Genomic DNA, 19,226 nt, shown 5'->3' with positions numbered 1-19,226 from the left:
AGGTGATATAGATCTTTTGCTCTTTTTTAAAAAAATGTCCATGGAGTCAAATGAGAAGAAAACTGCATAAATGTAGTAGGTATCTTTGCAAGATGTAAGCTATAGAAGTAATTAAATGGCTGCTTGACTTCTACTTTTTCTCTGGGTAATCATATTTCTGTGGCTTCTCTAGTTCCTGCATTCGTTTTTACAGACAGACATCAAGAGGACATTCTTCCATTTGGGATGTTCTCATGGTGGGAAGCAGAAACAGTCAGGGAAGCTGCAGCTTGATGGAAAACTGCCTATCGAGAATTTCTCTACCATTTTACAAAAACAAAGCAAGTTTGAAAACTGTACCAGAGTCATTCTTAAGAATTTAAAAGCAACTCGAGAATGGGGGGGGGGGCTGACAGCTCCCACCCTCCTGCCTTTTCTTAATGAGTGAGCAGCAAAATGATTCCTACCTAACCCACCCCACCACTGCTTTCTATAATCTGGAAATGCTTTAATGCCTCTGAATTCATGCCTGTATATTTATAAGCCTGTGCTTTATATCATTTTGAAAAGCCATCAAAGTTGTAGCCTGTCAAGCTTCTATGGATTAATGCCTATAAGTGCTTGTGGGTCCCTATTTCAAATGTGCTTGCAGTCTGTTCTGTGTGATAAAGGAGACAGAGCCCATATTCTCTTGATGCATACTAAAACTCAGGTCGGACTGTAAAATCATTGATCAGCACTACTTGGCACAAGTGATCCTTGTGTAGTTCTTTTGCTAATTTAAGGCTTCTGGGTGAGCTCAGAAGAATATCCAGGATTACGACTGAAGCAGAGGAGATTGAAATAAGATAGGAAAGCAGGCACAGCGTACGTCTGGATTTTTTTCTGACCCCTTATTAGCAGTCCCATTCCAGGTCACATGATCAGGAAGGAAGGGGGAAACATCTTTAATGGGTCATCTGGCAATACTCCAAGCCATTCCCATAGAAACATTTTCTGGCATACTTTTCTCCATAGCCTCCACTTATATCTATCCCAACTTCAAATCCCATCTTTCTTTTGACGGCTTCTCTCACCACATCCAAATCTGGTCCCATTCTGCTCTGGATCGGGGGAGTTAGACAAACAGGCAGAGTCCTGAATCTTGCTATACAATTTCTATCCAGTATCAGTTGGATTGGAAAGGCTACAAAGAGACAGGGAGGAGAGCAAAGATAGTAAATCAGGATTAAGCCAAGAAAAATAGTGTGGAAGTTTTATGAGAAAAACTGAATAGCAAAGGAAGAGGGAGAAAGACAGAAAGAAAACAAGAATGACAATGGGCATGAATCAGGACTAAAGTTAATAGCCAAAAATCTGTAAGAGATTGAAAAAGATAATATCACAAAATGAGAGGAACAACAGTGTCCAAATATTGTTGAGGAGTAGTTTATTGAACTTGAATATAAAAACCAAGTCCTGTAATTTGTTTTCTCCCACATTTCCTTTTTTTATGTTTACATCCTTGATTGAGTTATTCCAGCTTTCCCTGTTCAGTCTCAAAACAGTTTTATATTCCAGGCTCAAAACAAAATTTTCATCCATTTTGAGAATAGCATATTCAGAGTATCCCAAAAAGCACCTACAATTTGAGGATTAGAAAAAAATACTGGATAATAGAAAATTAACTTTTTTTTGTAATCGAGTAAGAGATAATTTTGTAATTGTGTACATTGTCTTTTTTCTATTTATTTTTACTTTTTCTTTTCACATTTTTCTTCCTTCTTTCTTTTCTTCTACTTTTTATTGGTTTCTGTTCATGTTCGTGTTATGTTTTTTGTAAAACTTTTAATAAAAAATATACCTGTATTTTAAAAAAAAGATGTTCCAAATGCTTTCGCTGTGCTAAATACCACAGTGTGGTAAGGCTCCAGCTGGGTTATTGTTTTAGCCTGCTAGTTTATTTGTTTAGGCTGAATGAGATGAACCAGGGTGGGAGGTGGGATGCTGGAACAAAACCACTTCAGCTCATGGCTTACTGAGGAAGTCGAGTCTGCTAATGCTCCTGTAACTAAAATGATTGCAGCTGGGCTGATGCTGATGGAGCTTGATGAAAATATCTCTTTGCCCATCTGAAAAAACTCCCACACATGCCTATAGTAATAGCACCTAAACTTATATACTACTCCATAGTGCTTTACAGCACTTTCTGAATGATTTACAATATCAGCATATTACTCTCAACAATCTGGCTCCTAATTTTACTGACCTCAGAAGGATGGGAGGCTGAATCAATCTCAAGCCCCATCAAGATCGAACTCCAGACTGTGGGCACAATGAACCTGCAATACTGCACTCTAACCACTGTGGCACAAGGGTTCTTCATGCCTATCCAATTTAACTAATATTTGTGCATAATTTGTAAGCTTCAATTTTAATTTTAAAGTAGTGTAATGTAGGTACCAGTTAAAGGAAGAACATGAGATAGGGACTTACCTCCCCTGCTTTTAATTCATCCTCTTTAAACTAACTCCCCACAAGTACCCTTCAAAATAAGATATTTTGGCTTATTTGGGAATATTAAATTTCTTTAGATAATCCCAGCAGGATTGCCCAAGGTGTGAAGGTAATCCAGTTGCACAGGTACGGCAAGCAGGGGTTTCTACTGGACAGCAGCAATATAGCAAGATGCTGGATGCAGAAGTTCACTTTAGTGACAATGGCAAAGGCATCGTTTCACATTGCATGAGTAATGAAAGTAATGAAATTTGCCTTTGTCAATGTTCTTAAAATCCCAAAAGCTGTTAGCAAGGAATTTCCAAGTGATTAAGAAATGTAATATGTGAAGCTTATGTCCATAAAGAAACTGATTGCAGCATGTACAAAACTGATAGTCCCTCAGCTCCCAGGACTGTAAAATCCACCAGAGACCATTGTTTTACCATCTGCTTGTAGGGAGCTGCTGTGTGGAGTACTTGTGGGCAACCCTGGTTCTTCCCTTGCTCTGGAGAGAAATTCCAAGATATCAATCAATTCTCCAGCTTCTCATTTCCCCACAGTCATCTTTAGTCTGCTGTTACTTCCCAGAATTCCCCATCACTCAACATGCTATTGAGGAAGAACTAAAGATCTTTCAGAATATTAATTTTGCATATAATCTGGCTAAATTAAACTCTTTGGGATTAATATTTGCAATGTAGGAAAAGAAAATCTGAATTACTGTGGGAATACAGAATATATGTATTTTTGATATTTGCCACCAAAGAGATTATCTAGAATACATAAAGATACCTTGAATCATTGTTGGTAATGGGAACAAATGTAAAACAGCTCCCAAAGTTAGATATAATTATGTACCATATTCAGTGGTGGGTTTCAAAAAAATTTCCTACCAGTTTAGAGAGCTCGCTTCATTCTGGTTGGCGGGGATCGGAACGGGCAGAAAACGGGGCACATGGAGGCTGAAAACGGGGCGTGCGGAAGCCAAAAATAGGATGAGGAGCCTGAAAATGGGGTGCATGGAGGCAGCAATAGGCAATGGCAATCCCTGCAGCCTGAAACAGCTGATCGTCAGGAGGCTGAACCAACTGACAATCAGCTGCTTGTGCTAACCAGGCTGTGCTGAAGCTGAAACAGGCTGTTTGCTGTTTACTGCAAGGAGGCAAATTGCTGGGAGGCAGAGGTCAAGGGGTGGGGGTTGGCGGGTAGGTGGGGCTTCAGCAACATTCACTGTATAAGACATGGAGACATTTCCACCCACTTCTGGGGTTGGAAAAAGTGTGTCTTATACTCTGAAAAATATGGTATTTTAATTCAGAAGATTTTAAAGCCTAAAGTACAATTGAAACCAGAGGCTTTTCTTTTGGGACTAATGGACAGACCATATGAAACAAGTCATGGAACTTTGTTTTTCAATATAACAATTGCAGTGAGATTACTACTGTATATGTTCAAAAGTAGAAAGCTTTGTCACTATCCAGAGTGAAGGAATGGTTGGTGAAAATGATAGGACTTGAAGATGACTAAATTAACTTTTTTGATCAGAAAAAAATACAACATCTACATATAAGGCTGATTGGAAACCCCTTATAAAATTTTTGCATGAAACAAAAAATAAATTAATGATTTATGGTTTTGATGATTAGAAAAAATGGATAGAAGAAAGAGTGAGGTTTTTTCCTAATCACAGAGCACGATAATCTGCAATTTGTAATTGTATTTTCTGCCAAGGAAATTGGATAGATCTTCTTTCTGTTTTATGTTTTTTCTACTTTTTTGTTCATTTGTTCTCTTTATTCTATATTAGGTTGGGTTAGTTCTTATGTTCTCTTTAAAACTTTAAATTTATGTAAAAAAGGAACATGGAATGGAAGAAGAAGAATATGCTCAATGCAATGAAATATGAAATGAATCACTACACATTGACATCTTAGGCATTCATGAAGTGAGTTGATTGGATTGGTCACCTTCAGTCAATAGATCACACTGTCTATTACTCAAGACATGTAAAATAAAGAAGAATGGCATTCTGTCATAGTTAAGAAGATAATAGCAACAGAAAATACTTGGGAACAATGCAATCAATAATGAAATAATATCACTCAAACTTTGTGGACAGCTCTTTAATACAATTATCTAAATTTATGCTATAACTACTGATGCAAAGAAGAGGTTGATGAGTGTTAGGATCAATTTGAAATCAACAGATAATGCAAACAAGATGTGCTGCTTCTGGTTGGCAACTTGAATGCCAAAGTTGGAAATATCAACGAAAACACACAAACACACATATACACACACAGGGTATACATATACATAATGATAGGGTTGTGCTAAATCTCTTTGTCATGCTTTCCCTGTCTTCTGCATTAACAAATATTTTCTGTAACAATCCTGTTCTTCTACATTCCAGGATATATTCAACATTTCATCACAAAATGGACTTTAATAACATGCCACTTCCATGATATCACTGGTGTCATTAGCTGGTACTGTGGTAACTGAGATCAAAGTAGGGCCAATGCCAGGGGAAGGTATCTTCCTCTGGTATAAGCAAAGGAGTGGATAACACTAATCTTGGGCCCTTCCCTGAAACATAGAGGATGACGATACATCAGGAAAAGGAGGAGCTGCCCCTTCCTGAATATGAGACTACAGCTGATGGCAATCCCAAAGAACTCACAAAGTTACACTGTGGGTCACAGCAGGGGTCTCCAACCTTGGCAATTTTAAGCCTGGCGGACTTCAACTCCCAGAATTCCCCAGCCAGCAAAGCTGGCTGGGGAATTCTGGGAGTTGAAGTCCGCCAGGCTTAAAATTGCCAAGGTTGGAGACCCCTGGGTCACAGGATATTATAATAGGTCAGCATTTTAAACTGAAGTATGAAGATCTACCTGATATATTATGCAACTGCTCCAAGATATGTCAGAAAGGGGAAGGATGCTAAGGGTCTTTTGACTTCAAGGATGTTTAAGTACCCATTTCAGGTATCATCTAAATGTCCATATCACAATTTGGCAAATTCCTGATGGATAAAATTAAGAAATTATTTTATGTGCTGAAATTCAGTAGGTTTATTTCCATGAAAAGAAACAAGGATGCATAGGGGTTATTATTTAACAAACAAATATTTATCATGATTCAAATAAAATGTAGCTGCCAGTGAGAATTGCTGCATCCATGAAATTACCTTATAAGCTCTGTGCTCAAATCCCATCAGTTTTCTTTTCCACTTCTAATAGTGGTTTAGCTTCCTAAACCATTTATACATTGACTTGCTTAAATAGTAGATTAACCATTAGTGAACTGTATTTGCAAATGGGGAAGTAGTACATTCTCCTCTAATGCAGATGGGAGCAATGAGGTAAACAGCAGCTTCCATGCTACAGTCATAAAATTGGAATAGCCATTTAGGCCATTAAGTCTAATCTCAGTATAAAAATCCAAATGAAAGCATCCAGACAGGTGACTATCTAGACTCTGCTTGGAAACATCCAATCAAGGGAAGCCCATCACCTCAACAGCTAATTGATTCCATTATTGAACTGCTTTTACAGCTAGGAAGGTTTTTCGAACATTCATTCAAATTCTGCCTTCCTGTAGCTTAAATTTGAGTTCTGGAGTGACAGACATGCTATAAGCATTACAGGTTATAGCCTGTTCTTACCTTTCTCTAGGAACAATGCAAATAGAAAAATTTGTTTTCATTTTGTTCCACATTATGTTTTGTTTATTAAAATATATGATCATAGATCAAACATAGAAGTTAAAAAAGATTTAATTCATTTAAAAAAAAGATTTTAAAAAGCAACTTATTCTTGCCTGTACGAGTTTACACCTACAAAAAAATCAGGTTCAAAAGCTTCTAATTGAATTAGCAATAGTCAAAATTTGGTTATAATTCTAATGGCTTCCTGAATGTGGTGATTTAATAGGTGTCACATGGTTGCCATGTGAGAATAGTCTGATTAGCTTGTGATTCTGCCCTCCCAAAAGTGAGGGCATTTCAGAAGTAGGTGTGCTACTGTCTCAATTTCAGAGTGTGAGCAGATACACAAATACTTCTTAGCTTTTTGACAAAGATCAAGTATATGTATTTTGTTCTGCATGTTCATGTGTTTGCTCAAAAATGCAAGTAAGTTTTGTAGGCATTGATCAAAATAATTACCAGCATGTGTGGTCCTATATGTCAATTTGGTTTAGATGGAGTAAAGTACAGGAGGGAGGCAGGGAAGGCAGGCTTTGTGGATATACAATGCCTAAAATTTTGGCTAGAATGCCCAAAGGCCATTCTGGTAGGGAACTGTATTTTCCATATATCTTAGGGCACCAGGTTATGAAAGAAGTATATTCTTTTTCTCCCAGCAAGAATAGATTACCTGTTGTTATTTTTACAACTTTCTGACTTCTGAATACCTCAATTTGAAGTAATAAAATAATACATCTGCACTGTGCAGAAGCCAGAAAGTTGTAGAAATAATAATAGGTAATTTATTCTTTCTAGGTGGAAAAAAAGTTGAATAAATCCAGCATGTACTTAGTTTATTTATTTGTTTGGCTCTGAAAATGTGCACATTTCCTATAATGTTGTTAGACTATAATAAAATCAAATTGAAATATTAGCTGAATTTACGGAGAAACAGACTTAATTGGTAAACTACTCAATAATGTTTCCAGATTGCCATAAAAATAAATTTCCATGTTTGCCTTCTTTTATTAACTCATCAATAACTAGTTAACTTACTGAAAATATATTTCTGAAAAGTCATTCCATTTTCACTGAGGAAAATGGATTTTTTAAAATCTACTTAATTTAGGAAGACAGTTTTATTCTGGTCTGTGTTTTTCTCTAATGAGTACCTTGGAAATTAGTGCAATCTCCTCTCAACTGTTGCCCTCCAGATGTTGAATTGCAATCTTTAGGCATTAACTATAGCTTTAGAGATACTGATTCTACACCTGAAGAGCAAAGGAGATTCCTTCAATTGCATTCAAAAGAGAAAATTCCATTTGTTTTACATTTTGGATCAATTATAACTCCTGTTTTCTGATTTGGATATCTTTCTGCAAGGGCCTGAAAATAATAAAAGAGACATGCATAGAAAAGGGATAAGACCGACCATTTTCTGAGAAGGTTTTCCTTAACAATCTAAATCTCTCCAAATTATTTTTAATAGAGGTTTGAATATTTTTCATTGCTTATACAACATTTGCTACTTTCTCTAAGTTCCTTATAGGAGGATGAAAATACATAAGCAAACTACATTTCACAAAAAACATCATTTCACTCAATTACCACAAATGTAATTTTTTTTTTTAAAAAAAAAAATGAGTTGCAGTGTGGAGGAGAAAAAAGGAGGCAACAGAGAAAAAAAGGAGAAATCATAACACTTCAGCAAGTAATTTGCCCTGGAAAATATGTCCCTGTAGCAAATGCTGTTGTGAAAGGTTGTGACAGCTGCTCTTTCTATTTTTTGGGCTGGGAACAGAATTGAATGACAATTCACAGAGAGCGTTCTTTTGGTTAAATATGCTGCAGAACAAAGAGAAGGCCTAATGCTAGCGCTGAGTCAGCAACTAGAGCAACCTTTGATATTTAATAATGCATGGAGTGAATTAGGTGGTGACAGCCCTCAAGGTCTAGGCCTTCTATATGTAATTATGTACTGCTGAACTTACAGAATTCTTGGAGAAAAGACAGGGCAGATTATAATTAAGGATTTGTATAGCAAACCTGATCTGCAGATATGCATACCAACCTTTGCACCAGTCCTGTGAAATTAGTTGTGCCTGCTGTAGAAATAGAACTGAAGCTGAACAAAGGATAACCTTTATCCAAGTGAAAACATGATTTGTCTTTCCTGGAATAAGTCATATTACTTGTGGAAACACATTCCATGGTTCATGTTACATCTGTTTTTGTGTGTCAGAGCTTGTTTGATCAAGAATTTGCAACAGATACCAGTAGTTGACTTGATTAGGAAAGCTAGGAGATCCAAACAAAATAAGATACAAAAGCATGTCATAGAACTTTCAAAACACAAATTAATACAGAATCTAGTCAAGTGAGTACATAGAGTATGTATGTATATAACGAACAGTATGGAAGTGAGTACACAGAAAAATTGCTGAAATTCTTCCTTCTCTTTCTTGTTAAAAATGGATCCCTCTGTACCAATGGTTTGTTTTTTAATATCTTCTGACTTGAAGACCAGTTCAGGTACAGACAGACTTTATTTACAGTGGTTCCACTTAATGTAGGGCCAATAGTCATACTGGTCAGGGTAATAAAAGTACTCCTGACTTAAGACCATAACTGAGCCCAGAATTACAATTGTAGGTTATGGCAATCATTAAGCAGGCCACCAAGTGATCACACTGATTTTGACACCTTTTCTGTGGCAGTCATTGTGAATATTGTGGTCATTAAGTGAATGCCATGGTCATGAAAGGAACCCACTTTAGCCAGTTGGTGTTTTTTGCTGGAAATAAATGCCTGTTTGCAGCAAAAACAGCCATAAATACAGGCAGGTTGTCAAGCACCCAAAATGTGATCACATGTGTGATATTTCTGGGGAGATCTGTCATAACTCTGAATGCTTTCTAAGGAATAGTTTGTAAGTTGAAGACTACCTCTAGCAAAATAAAAGAGGTAAGATCTCAGATATTGATGGGACCAAGGCTTTCAATTTTTTTCTTTGAATTTTGGAGATCTTTGTTTTTTTTAATTGTATAGTTTTGTGCTTGCAAATTTCTAGGTACTTTTGGCATAGACAAATAGAAAAAGGGTTCTGTTATACAAAGGGAAATCTATCTAACTTTCCTCTATATTCCTCTATATTCCTCTATGTTAAGCATTCAGTAAATGCCAGAGTAGGAGGTAGCCTCTTTTAACATTTGTTTAACAGTTAAGTCAGCATTTATATATGACATTCAATATTGTTTGAACTGATGGTAGTTGGGTTGTGCAGCACTTCAGATGTGAGGGCATAGCAGTGCTTAGAGGAATCCATCCTCTTAGAGCAGCTGCATTTTTTCCTATGACTGCATGACTCATCTTCACCTCCAGTTGTGGAGGTGCTTGCACTTCCAGATGCCCAAGAATGTACTCATTTCTTGCAAGAGTAGTTGCAAGTTAGCCCTTGTTTTTGCCTGTAATGATGCCAGATATAGGCCAAGATAAACTCTGAGTATTTTTGCAAAGCATTGTAGAAACCAACATAAGCAGTCTAATCAAGGAACTGACTGAAGATAATCTTGACACTGTCCTTGAGGTGTAGCAGCACAGTGGGTTGAACCAGAATTGATGCAATGTTTGTAGTGGGGAAATCATACCTGATGATGAAAAGCAATACCCTTCTAGGTGCTAATGAGCCCAGTAGTTATGGGGGGAAAGAGAACACTGCCTGCAGTAAGACAGCCGGATCTGCTCCAGGGTTTAAATTGCAGCCCTTTTCCTCTTACGGTGGCTTCCTTTCCTAGCCTTGAGACATCTACTCAATGTTTATGTAACCCTTTTTTGGGGTCAGAGCCAGTGGTGGGATTCAAATAATGTAACAACCAGTTCTCTGCCCTAATGATTGCTTCCAACAACCTGTTCAACAAACTGCTCAGAAATTTAACAACTGGTTCTCCCAAAGTGGTGCAAACTGGCTGAATCCCACCACTGGTCAGAGCACTGCTACTTCCTGCCTCACCAGCTTCAGCCATTACACAGATGGGGCATCTGTCAACATAGATGAGAAATCTTCTATCCCTTTGCTGAAGTTCTAGAGTGGTCATTCTAGGAAAAGGATACTTTTCTGGATGGTTAAAGATAGTCCCAGAACAAAAGATGTGAAACCAAGGAAATATATGTAGTTTAAAAGCAAACAGAAGCCATCCAGAGTTGTTGAGTCAGATACCCTCAGAAGTTAAACAAATAAATCAATATTTTTTCTCAGAAGTTCACAAAACCAGAAGTTCTTTGATCCAATTTCAGATGGTAGTGATCCAATTATGATGAAACAAAACAAAATTATAAATTTAATATAATATGAAAGAAGGCATTGTACATGACACCATATTAGAGATGTGTTGTTTTTTAATTTGGGGTTTCCCCCCCTTCTGTTTGTAAATCTTATATTGTTTTGATATAATGATATTTGTACTGTATGAATTGAAATTATTAACATTCCATTATTTCAATACCTATTGTAAATATAAACATTCCATCAATATTAATTTAATAAAAAGAACAAAAAAATAAAAAACAAAAAAGTAGGCAAAAAATAGGAACTATTGAGCTTCTAACTTTCTCCCTTTTTGTACACTGCTGATTTGCAATACTATAGATATTTAAGCCCCCTTAGAAGATAGACTGTGATTATATGTGCCATGCTGTATGATGTGTGCATGGGAAGCACTCTTACTTAAATTTGCTTTAAATTCTATTTATTAAGTTATTGATCTGCACAATTCAATTTATACAATACATAAATACTTCTAACTATGAAATATTTGGTACCAATAATATATTAATATAACATTATGCTAATTAAAAAGAACCTAATTTATATTTCAACAGATCTATCTCCAATTAATTTCATATTCCTATTTCAAAATATCTACTTTCCCCCCACAAAGGGTTCTGCTGCATGTTAGAATAAACTCTCATTATGAATATCAATTCTTATATTTCTGGACAAAAAGAAGTAGAAAATGTTTTGTGGGCAAAAGCAAGTTCCCCCCAGTAGCAAGCACTGATTTTTCAAGTACTTCTATGAATGGACCTATTCTATCAGTTAAATTGAACATTTAAAATCTATTGCAATGTGCTGATGATCAAAGAAAACTCCCACCGACAAAACACTTATTCTTTGAAAGATCATCTTGAATGCATCCCCTGACTGGAGGGATGAACATAAATTGTTCATGACAGTGTCATCAGACCTGAACTTTCTTCCCACAGGAGACTGCTCTGAATTTTAATATGATTCATGCATTAATTGATTAATTATACCACTTTAATTTTATCAGCTCTAGTCTCTTTGCTCTTAAAGTTCAGGAGCAGGACCCACGAGAATTGGATTTTGATTTGATTTTCCAGCTTGGTACCCTCCAGTTAGATCAGATGGTCTACAAAAATAAAAGCATATATGGAGGATGTTAGGTTGAAGAACACTTCTTTTTTTGCAATCTTTCTTCCTCCACTGACAAGAGATCAGTAATAGCAAACATTTATGTCCTTGAGAGGAATTTATCAGTACATAGAGAAGACTGATCAGATCAAGCGAATGGTGCATCTTCTTTTCTGGATTTATCCAGGTCACAGATGATGGGAGTTCTTTTTACAGTTGTCTTATAGCACCAAACATTCAGTGCTATTTATCTCTGCATATTTGTATTATTTTGTGAATTGCTTGCTTACACTGATTCAAGGAGATAATGTCTAATTGCCTCATAAAGCTTAAACCTATTCTTCTCTTTGAATCTTGCAAAGTTAGAGACCTGGCTTACACAAGCTAGGTTATGGTTTGGATCTCTTGAGAAGGTTGCACTGAGTTACAGTTTTCTCTACTGGAAGGCAGGTGTCGGACAGAATAAACTATGGCCGAGTTCCTACACTGCATTAAGCCATAGTTTGCCTAATCAGACTATTGGGTTGAAGCTGAAATTCATTTAAACCATAAGCAAGCAAACCTCATTATAGCTCAGTCAGCATAATATGAGAATTCAGCCAGTATGTATGTAAGATCACTTATTTTAAAATTAAAATACTCTGCACTAATCTTAAGAAAGAAATGCTGGCTTCCAGTTTTTATACCTTCTCTTTGGCAATTGCAAAGACGATCAGAACAGGATCAATGGTGTTTGCAGCTGGCAACCAAAGTTCCACTCTTTTTCTATGTGCATTGGTCTCCTCTCCTTTCTTCTCTTTTCCTCCCCTCCCCTCTGATTTACTAGAACAGATTCTATGAAGTCATATCCAGAATTAGAAGAAATCAATAACATTTATTGAAATCTTCTAATCCTGAAGATTAGAATCCTTGATTAGATAGTATAAGACAAAGAAGACAATACAAAAAAAAAAATTCTGTACCCAATGCTATCTCAAAAAACTCTGCTTTCTGTTAGAGATTCAATGTTCTGATTTATATATTCCATTTTGTGTATTTATTTATAGATGTATATACAAATACATATATCCCTTCTGAGGAGGCTCATAGTACAAAATTAACACATAAACAGTGTTAATTTTTAAAGTACTTGTGAATTATGGAGTTCCTGAAATTGTTCATTCTCTACAGATTCTTGGATCTTCAGATTCTGCAGAACAAATTTAGGCATCCAAGCGCAGCCAGTATGATCAAGGATAAAATATGGGGGGAATAAATGGAAGAAATATTTCTGATGTCCTGCTACTTTTTAAGGCATAAAGATTAAGGATAGCTTTTTTAATTGAACCTGAGGATTTGGGGAGGCTGGTTTTTGTAAAGCTTGTGGAATGCACATGTTCAGATTTAAAGATTCTCAAAGGGTATCCACTATTGAATCTATAGCCTGATGCTCTCATAATATCCTAAAGATACAGCCTGAGATATACTCCCTTGATGCTAGTCATTTGTTTAGTCTCTCCAGCCCAAATGAAGTGACAACCTTTAATACGATTTGCAGAGTGATGCTTCCCCCAATACTTTCCTACCATCAAATTCTCAGGATACTAACGAAGAAGAAATGACATACTAAAGGGATTTGGTGCCATTCTGTCAGCATGAGCAGCTTTAACTCCTGTATCCCTCATTTACTCTATTGGTTTTAAACATATACTGTATAATAGTTTCAATATCTTTCATCTTTTTCAGGATGGTGGAATATTCCCTGGATCTTCAAAATATTAACTTGTCTGCAATTCGCACTGTACGAGTTCTGAGGCCCCTCAAAGCCATTAACCGAGTGCCTAGTAAGTCTGCCTGCCTCCTTCTTTTCTTGACGGTGATGGGAAAATGCATGTCCATGCCCTTTTCATTATAGGTTGGCACTGTATGAGTGATTTAGTATAGCGGTAGTCCAGGGGCCACAGGAATTCACTAGCATCCCTCTTGTGGTCTCCAGAGGGGGGGGAGAGAAACCCGTGGGTCCCATTTTGTATTTTGTAGAGTTTGGAAAGGTTTCAAAGGGTAAAATAAATGCCTTCAGCTTTGTATTTAATGCATTAATTTTACTTCTTAAAAGTTTAGCCCCAGCCTTGTCCACTTTGGGAAAGCTTCCCCAACATGACAGCTAAAATGTGATGCAGTCCTCAGGCCAACTGAAATTTCATTTCCCTAAGGCATCTGGTCCCTGCCAGCTATGGCTGGTTAAATGTGTCACCACAAAAACAGACCAAGCTCCCTTGGGAGACATAATAGTCTTTTCTAATAAAGCTTTTGACAGAAGCATTTCCAAAAATAAATCTCACGTTCAGGTCATAAAAAAGTGTGCCCTTTTAATATTAATTTCATAATAGTGAGAAGTTAAAAAAGTTCTTTAAGTGTTTGTATTGGGACAAGAGCTGTTTCACTTGTCCTTAAATGATCTCCTGTTAGAAGTATGGCATGAAGAGTTCAGTGGTAGATTACATCAGGTTTTTTTAAAGAACAATAAAAACTGAAAGCAGATTACCAGAATGAAACAACTGTGAAAAGATGAACTGAATTGGTAATAAAATGGTAAAATTAAGTTGGTTCATGAGTACAATCATAAATCTTCAGCTACATGTCAAAGGCTCTTGTGGTGATAAACCAGAAGAAAAGACATGAAATTACAGTGAATAATTGGAGCTTGTCTTTTGTAAATGAAAAATGGTACCTTTTCATCATACGTTGGCTTTCTTTTATTTTGTCTACATGAGGCTATCAGGACCATTTTATTCCTTTAAATGGGATTTTATTACAGCTAAAGGTTTGGATGTGGAATGTTGAGTTAATTTATTTAGAGCTCTGAACTTTTTGCTGATCATTGTATTGGAGAAGAAGTTACTTATTTGATTTGCCTATTCTTAAAGAGATGTTTCAGAAAGCTTTAGAAAGTCACCATTATTCTTCAAAATAACACACCCCTTCTCGCAAGACTTGGTGAAGATCTTGGACATTTTCTGAAGGCTTTCTGAGCTATCCCAAGAACAGGCTGCATGATGTAATGGCTGAATGGCACATGTGTCTGAAATTCAGATGGCAGTAGGAAGTGTTGGGGTTGCTAAGGACTCCGATGATGTGATGTCTTGCTTTACGGCCACATCATTTAGCAGCAGAAATTCTGGTCTCTATTTTGGTGGTAAGTTGAGGATTATCTCTTATATTATATTGGGTTGATTCTCTATAATATGTTTATAAGTTCACATATAAATAGATCATGGAAAAATATTTGGGAAAGAAACATAACTCATATTTATTCTTGGCAGATCAGTAATCTCCATTTGGACAAATGTGGAATTAGCATTCAGCATGAATATGTAAATACATATTTAAATTAGATGCATGTCAGAGTGCATGCAAGTGAACTTCTCTGGGATTTGCATAATAGGGTATCTCTGAGAAGTTCTTCTCCATAGCAGTTACTCAGTGCAATTTGTTTAGCAGGAGAACCCAGAAAAGGGTCTCCAAATTGTGAGCAATGATTTCAAGAACCCCACCTTTAAGCTCTGAGGAGTTTTGAAGCTATTTATTTAAATTTATCATAATAACATTCATTGTAGCATGATGTTTATAGTAACTATTTTATGAAGTGCATGAAATGATCAGGAAAGTTGCTATCTGATTTTAGTTAAACCAAAGTAGTTACAGCCTGATTTATTGAAGGATAAAAATATGGACAATACATAATCCTAAACTTTCATCAGCCTCTGCTGACATCATCTCAGAGTATTAAGCTACCATTACGGAGATCTATGCCTTTATATATCATTAATCACTTTAGCCCTTCCAACCACCTCCCACTTGTAATAGGCCCTTCCAACCACCTCCCACTTGTAATTAGCCCTGTTGTTTATGCTTCAGTCATGTTGGTCAAAGGAGGCTTATCTTTTGTTGTTGCTTCCTCCCTTGTCACTAACTATAAAGGAACTAATACGGGAAAAGCCACAAAACCCCAAATTCCCCAACACAGACAACCTCCTCCTCCTGTTGAATTTCTGCCTTAAGACCTATTTTACATTCGACAGTCACTGATATGAACAGATAAAGGGGACGCCTATGGGATCTCCAATCTCGGGAGTGATATCAGAGGCAGTCCTCCAAAAATTGGAATATGAGACAATGAAAGTTTATGAGCCCAGGTTTTGGGTACATTATGTTGATGACACGTTTATCATTGTTAAACAACGACATAAGATCAGATTTATGAACATCCTCAATTCCATATATCCAGACATCCAGTTTACAATGGAGGAAGAGACCAATAACACGCTGGCCTTCCTGGATATGCTAGTCAGCTGTAACCTGGATGGGAGCCTTGACATAGGTGTGTACTGAAAAACCACAAGCAGGGACCGTATCCTACACAATGAGAGCAATCACCCCGTTGCACATAAAGTTAATTGCACTCGGGCACTGTTTAATAGAGTAGACACTCATTGTAGTACACTGACAGCCAAAGCCAAGGAGCAGGCATATCTTTATCAGGTCTGCAAGCTCAATGGCTATTCCATGGATTTCATCTGAAGATGTACTACACCCAGGGCCCGGCAACCCATTGAAGGTGCCAGTGGAACAACTACGTGCTCCCATATATACGGGGAGTATCTGAAACTGCTGCACGCATTCTCCTGGAGCATAGGGTCAAGGTGGCGCACAAACCGGACCAAACTCTAACAATGAGAGTGATGCGCCCAAAGGAAACACTACCCAAGGAGGAGACATCTTCGGTGGTTTACCGCATCAACTGTAGTGATTGTGCAAGCAATTACATAGGGGAAACAACTAAGCGGCTACAGACCAGAGTACACAAACATGAACTGGCTGTCTGGCGCAAAGAACAGCGCTCCCAGATCTGGGCACATCTGCAGGAGTATAATTACACATTCAGTTTTCAAGAGGATGAGGTCGTTGCCCGTGACATAACTAAAGGAGGGCATAAAAGAAGTCTGGTTTTCCAATAGCAATTCTATCAATAGGCATATCGAATTACCACTGGCCTACCAAGTACTGAGACACCAGGAAAGACCCTGCAGGAGGAACAGAGACCATTTCCCATTGGAGAGCAAATACAGATGGCATCTCTTCCCCCATCCCTGAGCATGTGGACTTATCCCATGAAGGCACAGCCAGGCCTGTCCAAATACAGAGGAGCCTGGCAGAGCTGCTTCAAGCTATAAGACAGGAATAATGAAGAATAATGAAGTGTGTGTGTATATATATATATATATACTGTATGGTATTCAGCTTTGTTCAGGTATTTTCCCACGTCATTATAGTTGTGCTTTTAAAGTTGGAGCAACGTTTCGGCAGAATCTCATCTGCCATCATCAGGCTTCTGTATTGTGTTCGTCTATGAGTCAGGCTTTCACAGCCATTTCTGTTTTAAATTTGGTGTTAGCCTACTGCTGTGCCAGCATGGTTTTTTCTTCATCCTGGTTGGTTGGGAGTCTTGGTCTGTGTTTATTGGTCTTGGTGTTTGCTGTGTTCTGCTTGATTGGTGTTTCTAATATCTTCCGTTTTGTAGCTTTTTTTGTCTTGATTGGCTGGCAACATTGTGTTTCCTGTATTGGAGGCTTTTAGTGCGGCTTGGCTCCGAGTAAACGGACGGCTATCATTTATTAGGAAGCTAGGTTTCATCTGGGTGCCTGGTTGGGGTGTGTTTGAGCTGGAGGTATCGGGGCGGTCTGTTTGTGCCCAGGTGTTTGCCTGGCTTGTGATGTGGAGATTTGTTTGTTTGAGAGTGCAGGCTTCCAGATAATTGACAGTCTGGTGGAGTCATCTTTTCTATTCATGCTTTCAGGTCTTTTTTCAATCTCTATGGCTTCTCTGATAATTCTGCAGCTGGGGTTTTCTATAGTGGTTAGGGTTTTGGTGCCATTGAAGTCGATGCTATGACCTGTGGCTTTCATGTGTTGGACTAGTGAGGAAGTGTGTTCCAGCTTTTTTACTGCATTTTTGTGTTCATTCCAGGCAGATACTTATTCTTCTATTGGTCTGTCCAATGTATGTGGCAGGGCATGATGCACAGGGGACTTCATATATGCCTTGGTTTTCCAGGTCAATTTTATCTTTGGGGTTTCTTAGGATAGCTGCTATTTTTCTGTCTGTTTTGAAGGCAGTCTTGATGTGATGCCTGTGTAGTATCTTACTGATTTTGTCTGTAGTACCTCGTGTGTGTGTGTGTGTATGTATATGTGTGTGTGTGTGTGTGTGTGTAGGTGTAGGTGTAGGTGTAGGTGTGTTTGGGTCTTTTCCCATGTAAGATTAAGAGTATCTTGGCAACATTTCGGCGAGGTCCCATTTGCCATCCTCTGGCCGGTGCTTTCAGCTTCGTGCCAGTGCAAGCAGTGTGTGATCGGAGCTGCCGTCTCTCTATAAATACTGGTGGTGGGGGCTGGTGTGCTGGGCTGGTTGGCTGCGCTGCTGTCTCTTGATTGGTTGATGGAGTTGATGTTGGTATAATGGGCTGTGTGATGGCCTTGTGAGTTTTGTTGTGGAGATATCCTACATCTTGTGCTGTAATCTCCTGGGTCATTTGTATTGTAGTGATCTTTTTTCCATTAGCCTCTCGTGTTTTAACGGCTTGGGTAATGGGTTGTGTGATGGGCTTGTGAGTTCTTTTGTTGTGGTCTCCTGGATCCTGCATTGTAATCTCCTGGATCATTTGTGTTTTGATCTCTTTTCCATTAGCCTCCTGTGTAGTAACGGCTTGGGTAATGGGTTGTGTGATGACCTTGTGAGACTTATTGCTGTGGTATCTTTGGTCTTGTGCTGTGATATCCTGGGTCATTTGCTGTGTTGCAACTTCTTGAGTTCTTGCGGTGTAATTTCCTGAGTTTTCTGATGTGATATCCTTAGCGGGTGGCTGTGATGTAGCATTCTGGGTTTGAGTCTGGCTTCGAGTTTTGGGTCTGGGTCTGTGTTCTTGGCATGTGTCAGCTTGTTTAGTTTTGGGGTTGGGGGGTGCAACAGCTGGCGAAGCAGCCGTGGTCTGTTTTCTGGATGGTGGTTGTCCTTCGTTTATAGGATGGGCTTGGGCCTGGGTCTGATGAGGGGGATTGGCTGGGACTCCCAGCCACGAAAACCAACACCAGACCCAAAACAACATGGGACATCACCGCCAATCCCCCTCATCAGACCCAGGCCCAAGCCCATCCGATAAACGAAGGACAACCACCATCCAGAAAACAAGTGCAAGCAGTGTCATGAAGCCAAAAGCACCAACCTGAGGATGGCGAGTGACTTCGCTGGGCAAGATACTTTAATCTTACTGAAAAGACCAACACACCTAGACCTACATACCTGTACCCATGAAAATCTACAAAACAAACTATATATATATATATATATATATATATATATATATATATATATATATATATATATATATATATATATATATATATTTTCTTAAGTTTTGATTTTATGGTTGGTTGGTTAGTTCACGCATGTAGTTCTTTTGTTAGCACCAGCAGAATTCATCTATCATCAGGCTCTGTACCGCCTGTGGTAAAGTCTGTAAAATCTACAACGGACACACAAAGCCTGATGATGGCAGATTCTGCTGAAACGTACAACTTTAAAAGAACTACAATGACGGGAAAATACCCAACC

At 38.0% G+C, this 19,226-nt stretch overlaps 1 protein-coding gene across 2 annotated transcripts in view; it reads left to right on the top strand.

Annotated features, from left to right (window-relative positions):
- CACNA1I (calcium voltage-gated channel subunit alpha1 I) overlaps positions 1 to 19,226 on the top strand; it is a 175,465-nt gene that overhangs the window by 29,338 nt on the left and 126,901 nt on the right. For both annotated transcript variants that reach the window (XM_087968295.1, XM_087968294.1), the window contains exon 3: positions 13,302 to 13,399. In XM_087968295.1, the coding sequence (XP_087824421.1) occupies positions 13,302 to 13,399 (98 nt within the window). The remainder of the gene's footprint in view (positions 1 to 13,301; positions 13,400 to 19,226) is intronic.

Source organism: Notechis scutatus, chromosome 6 (assembly GCF_049901735.1).
Source record: "Notechis scutatus isolate UNSWTSFEM ecotype Mainland chromosome 6, rNotScu1.2, whole genome shotgun sequence".
Lineage (NCBI taxonomy): Eukaryota > Metazoa > Chordata > Lepidosauria > Squamata > Elapidae > Notechis > Notechis scutatus.
Note: the sequence above shows the minus strand (reverse complement) of the source record. Positions and strands in the feature narration are given on the sequence as shown.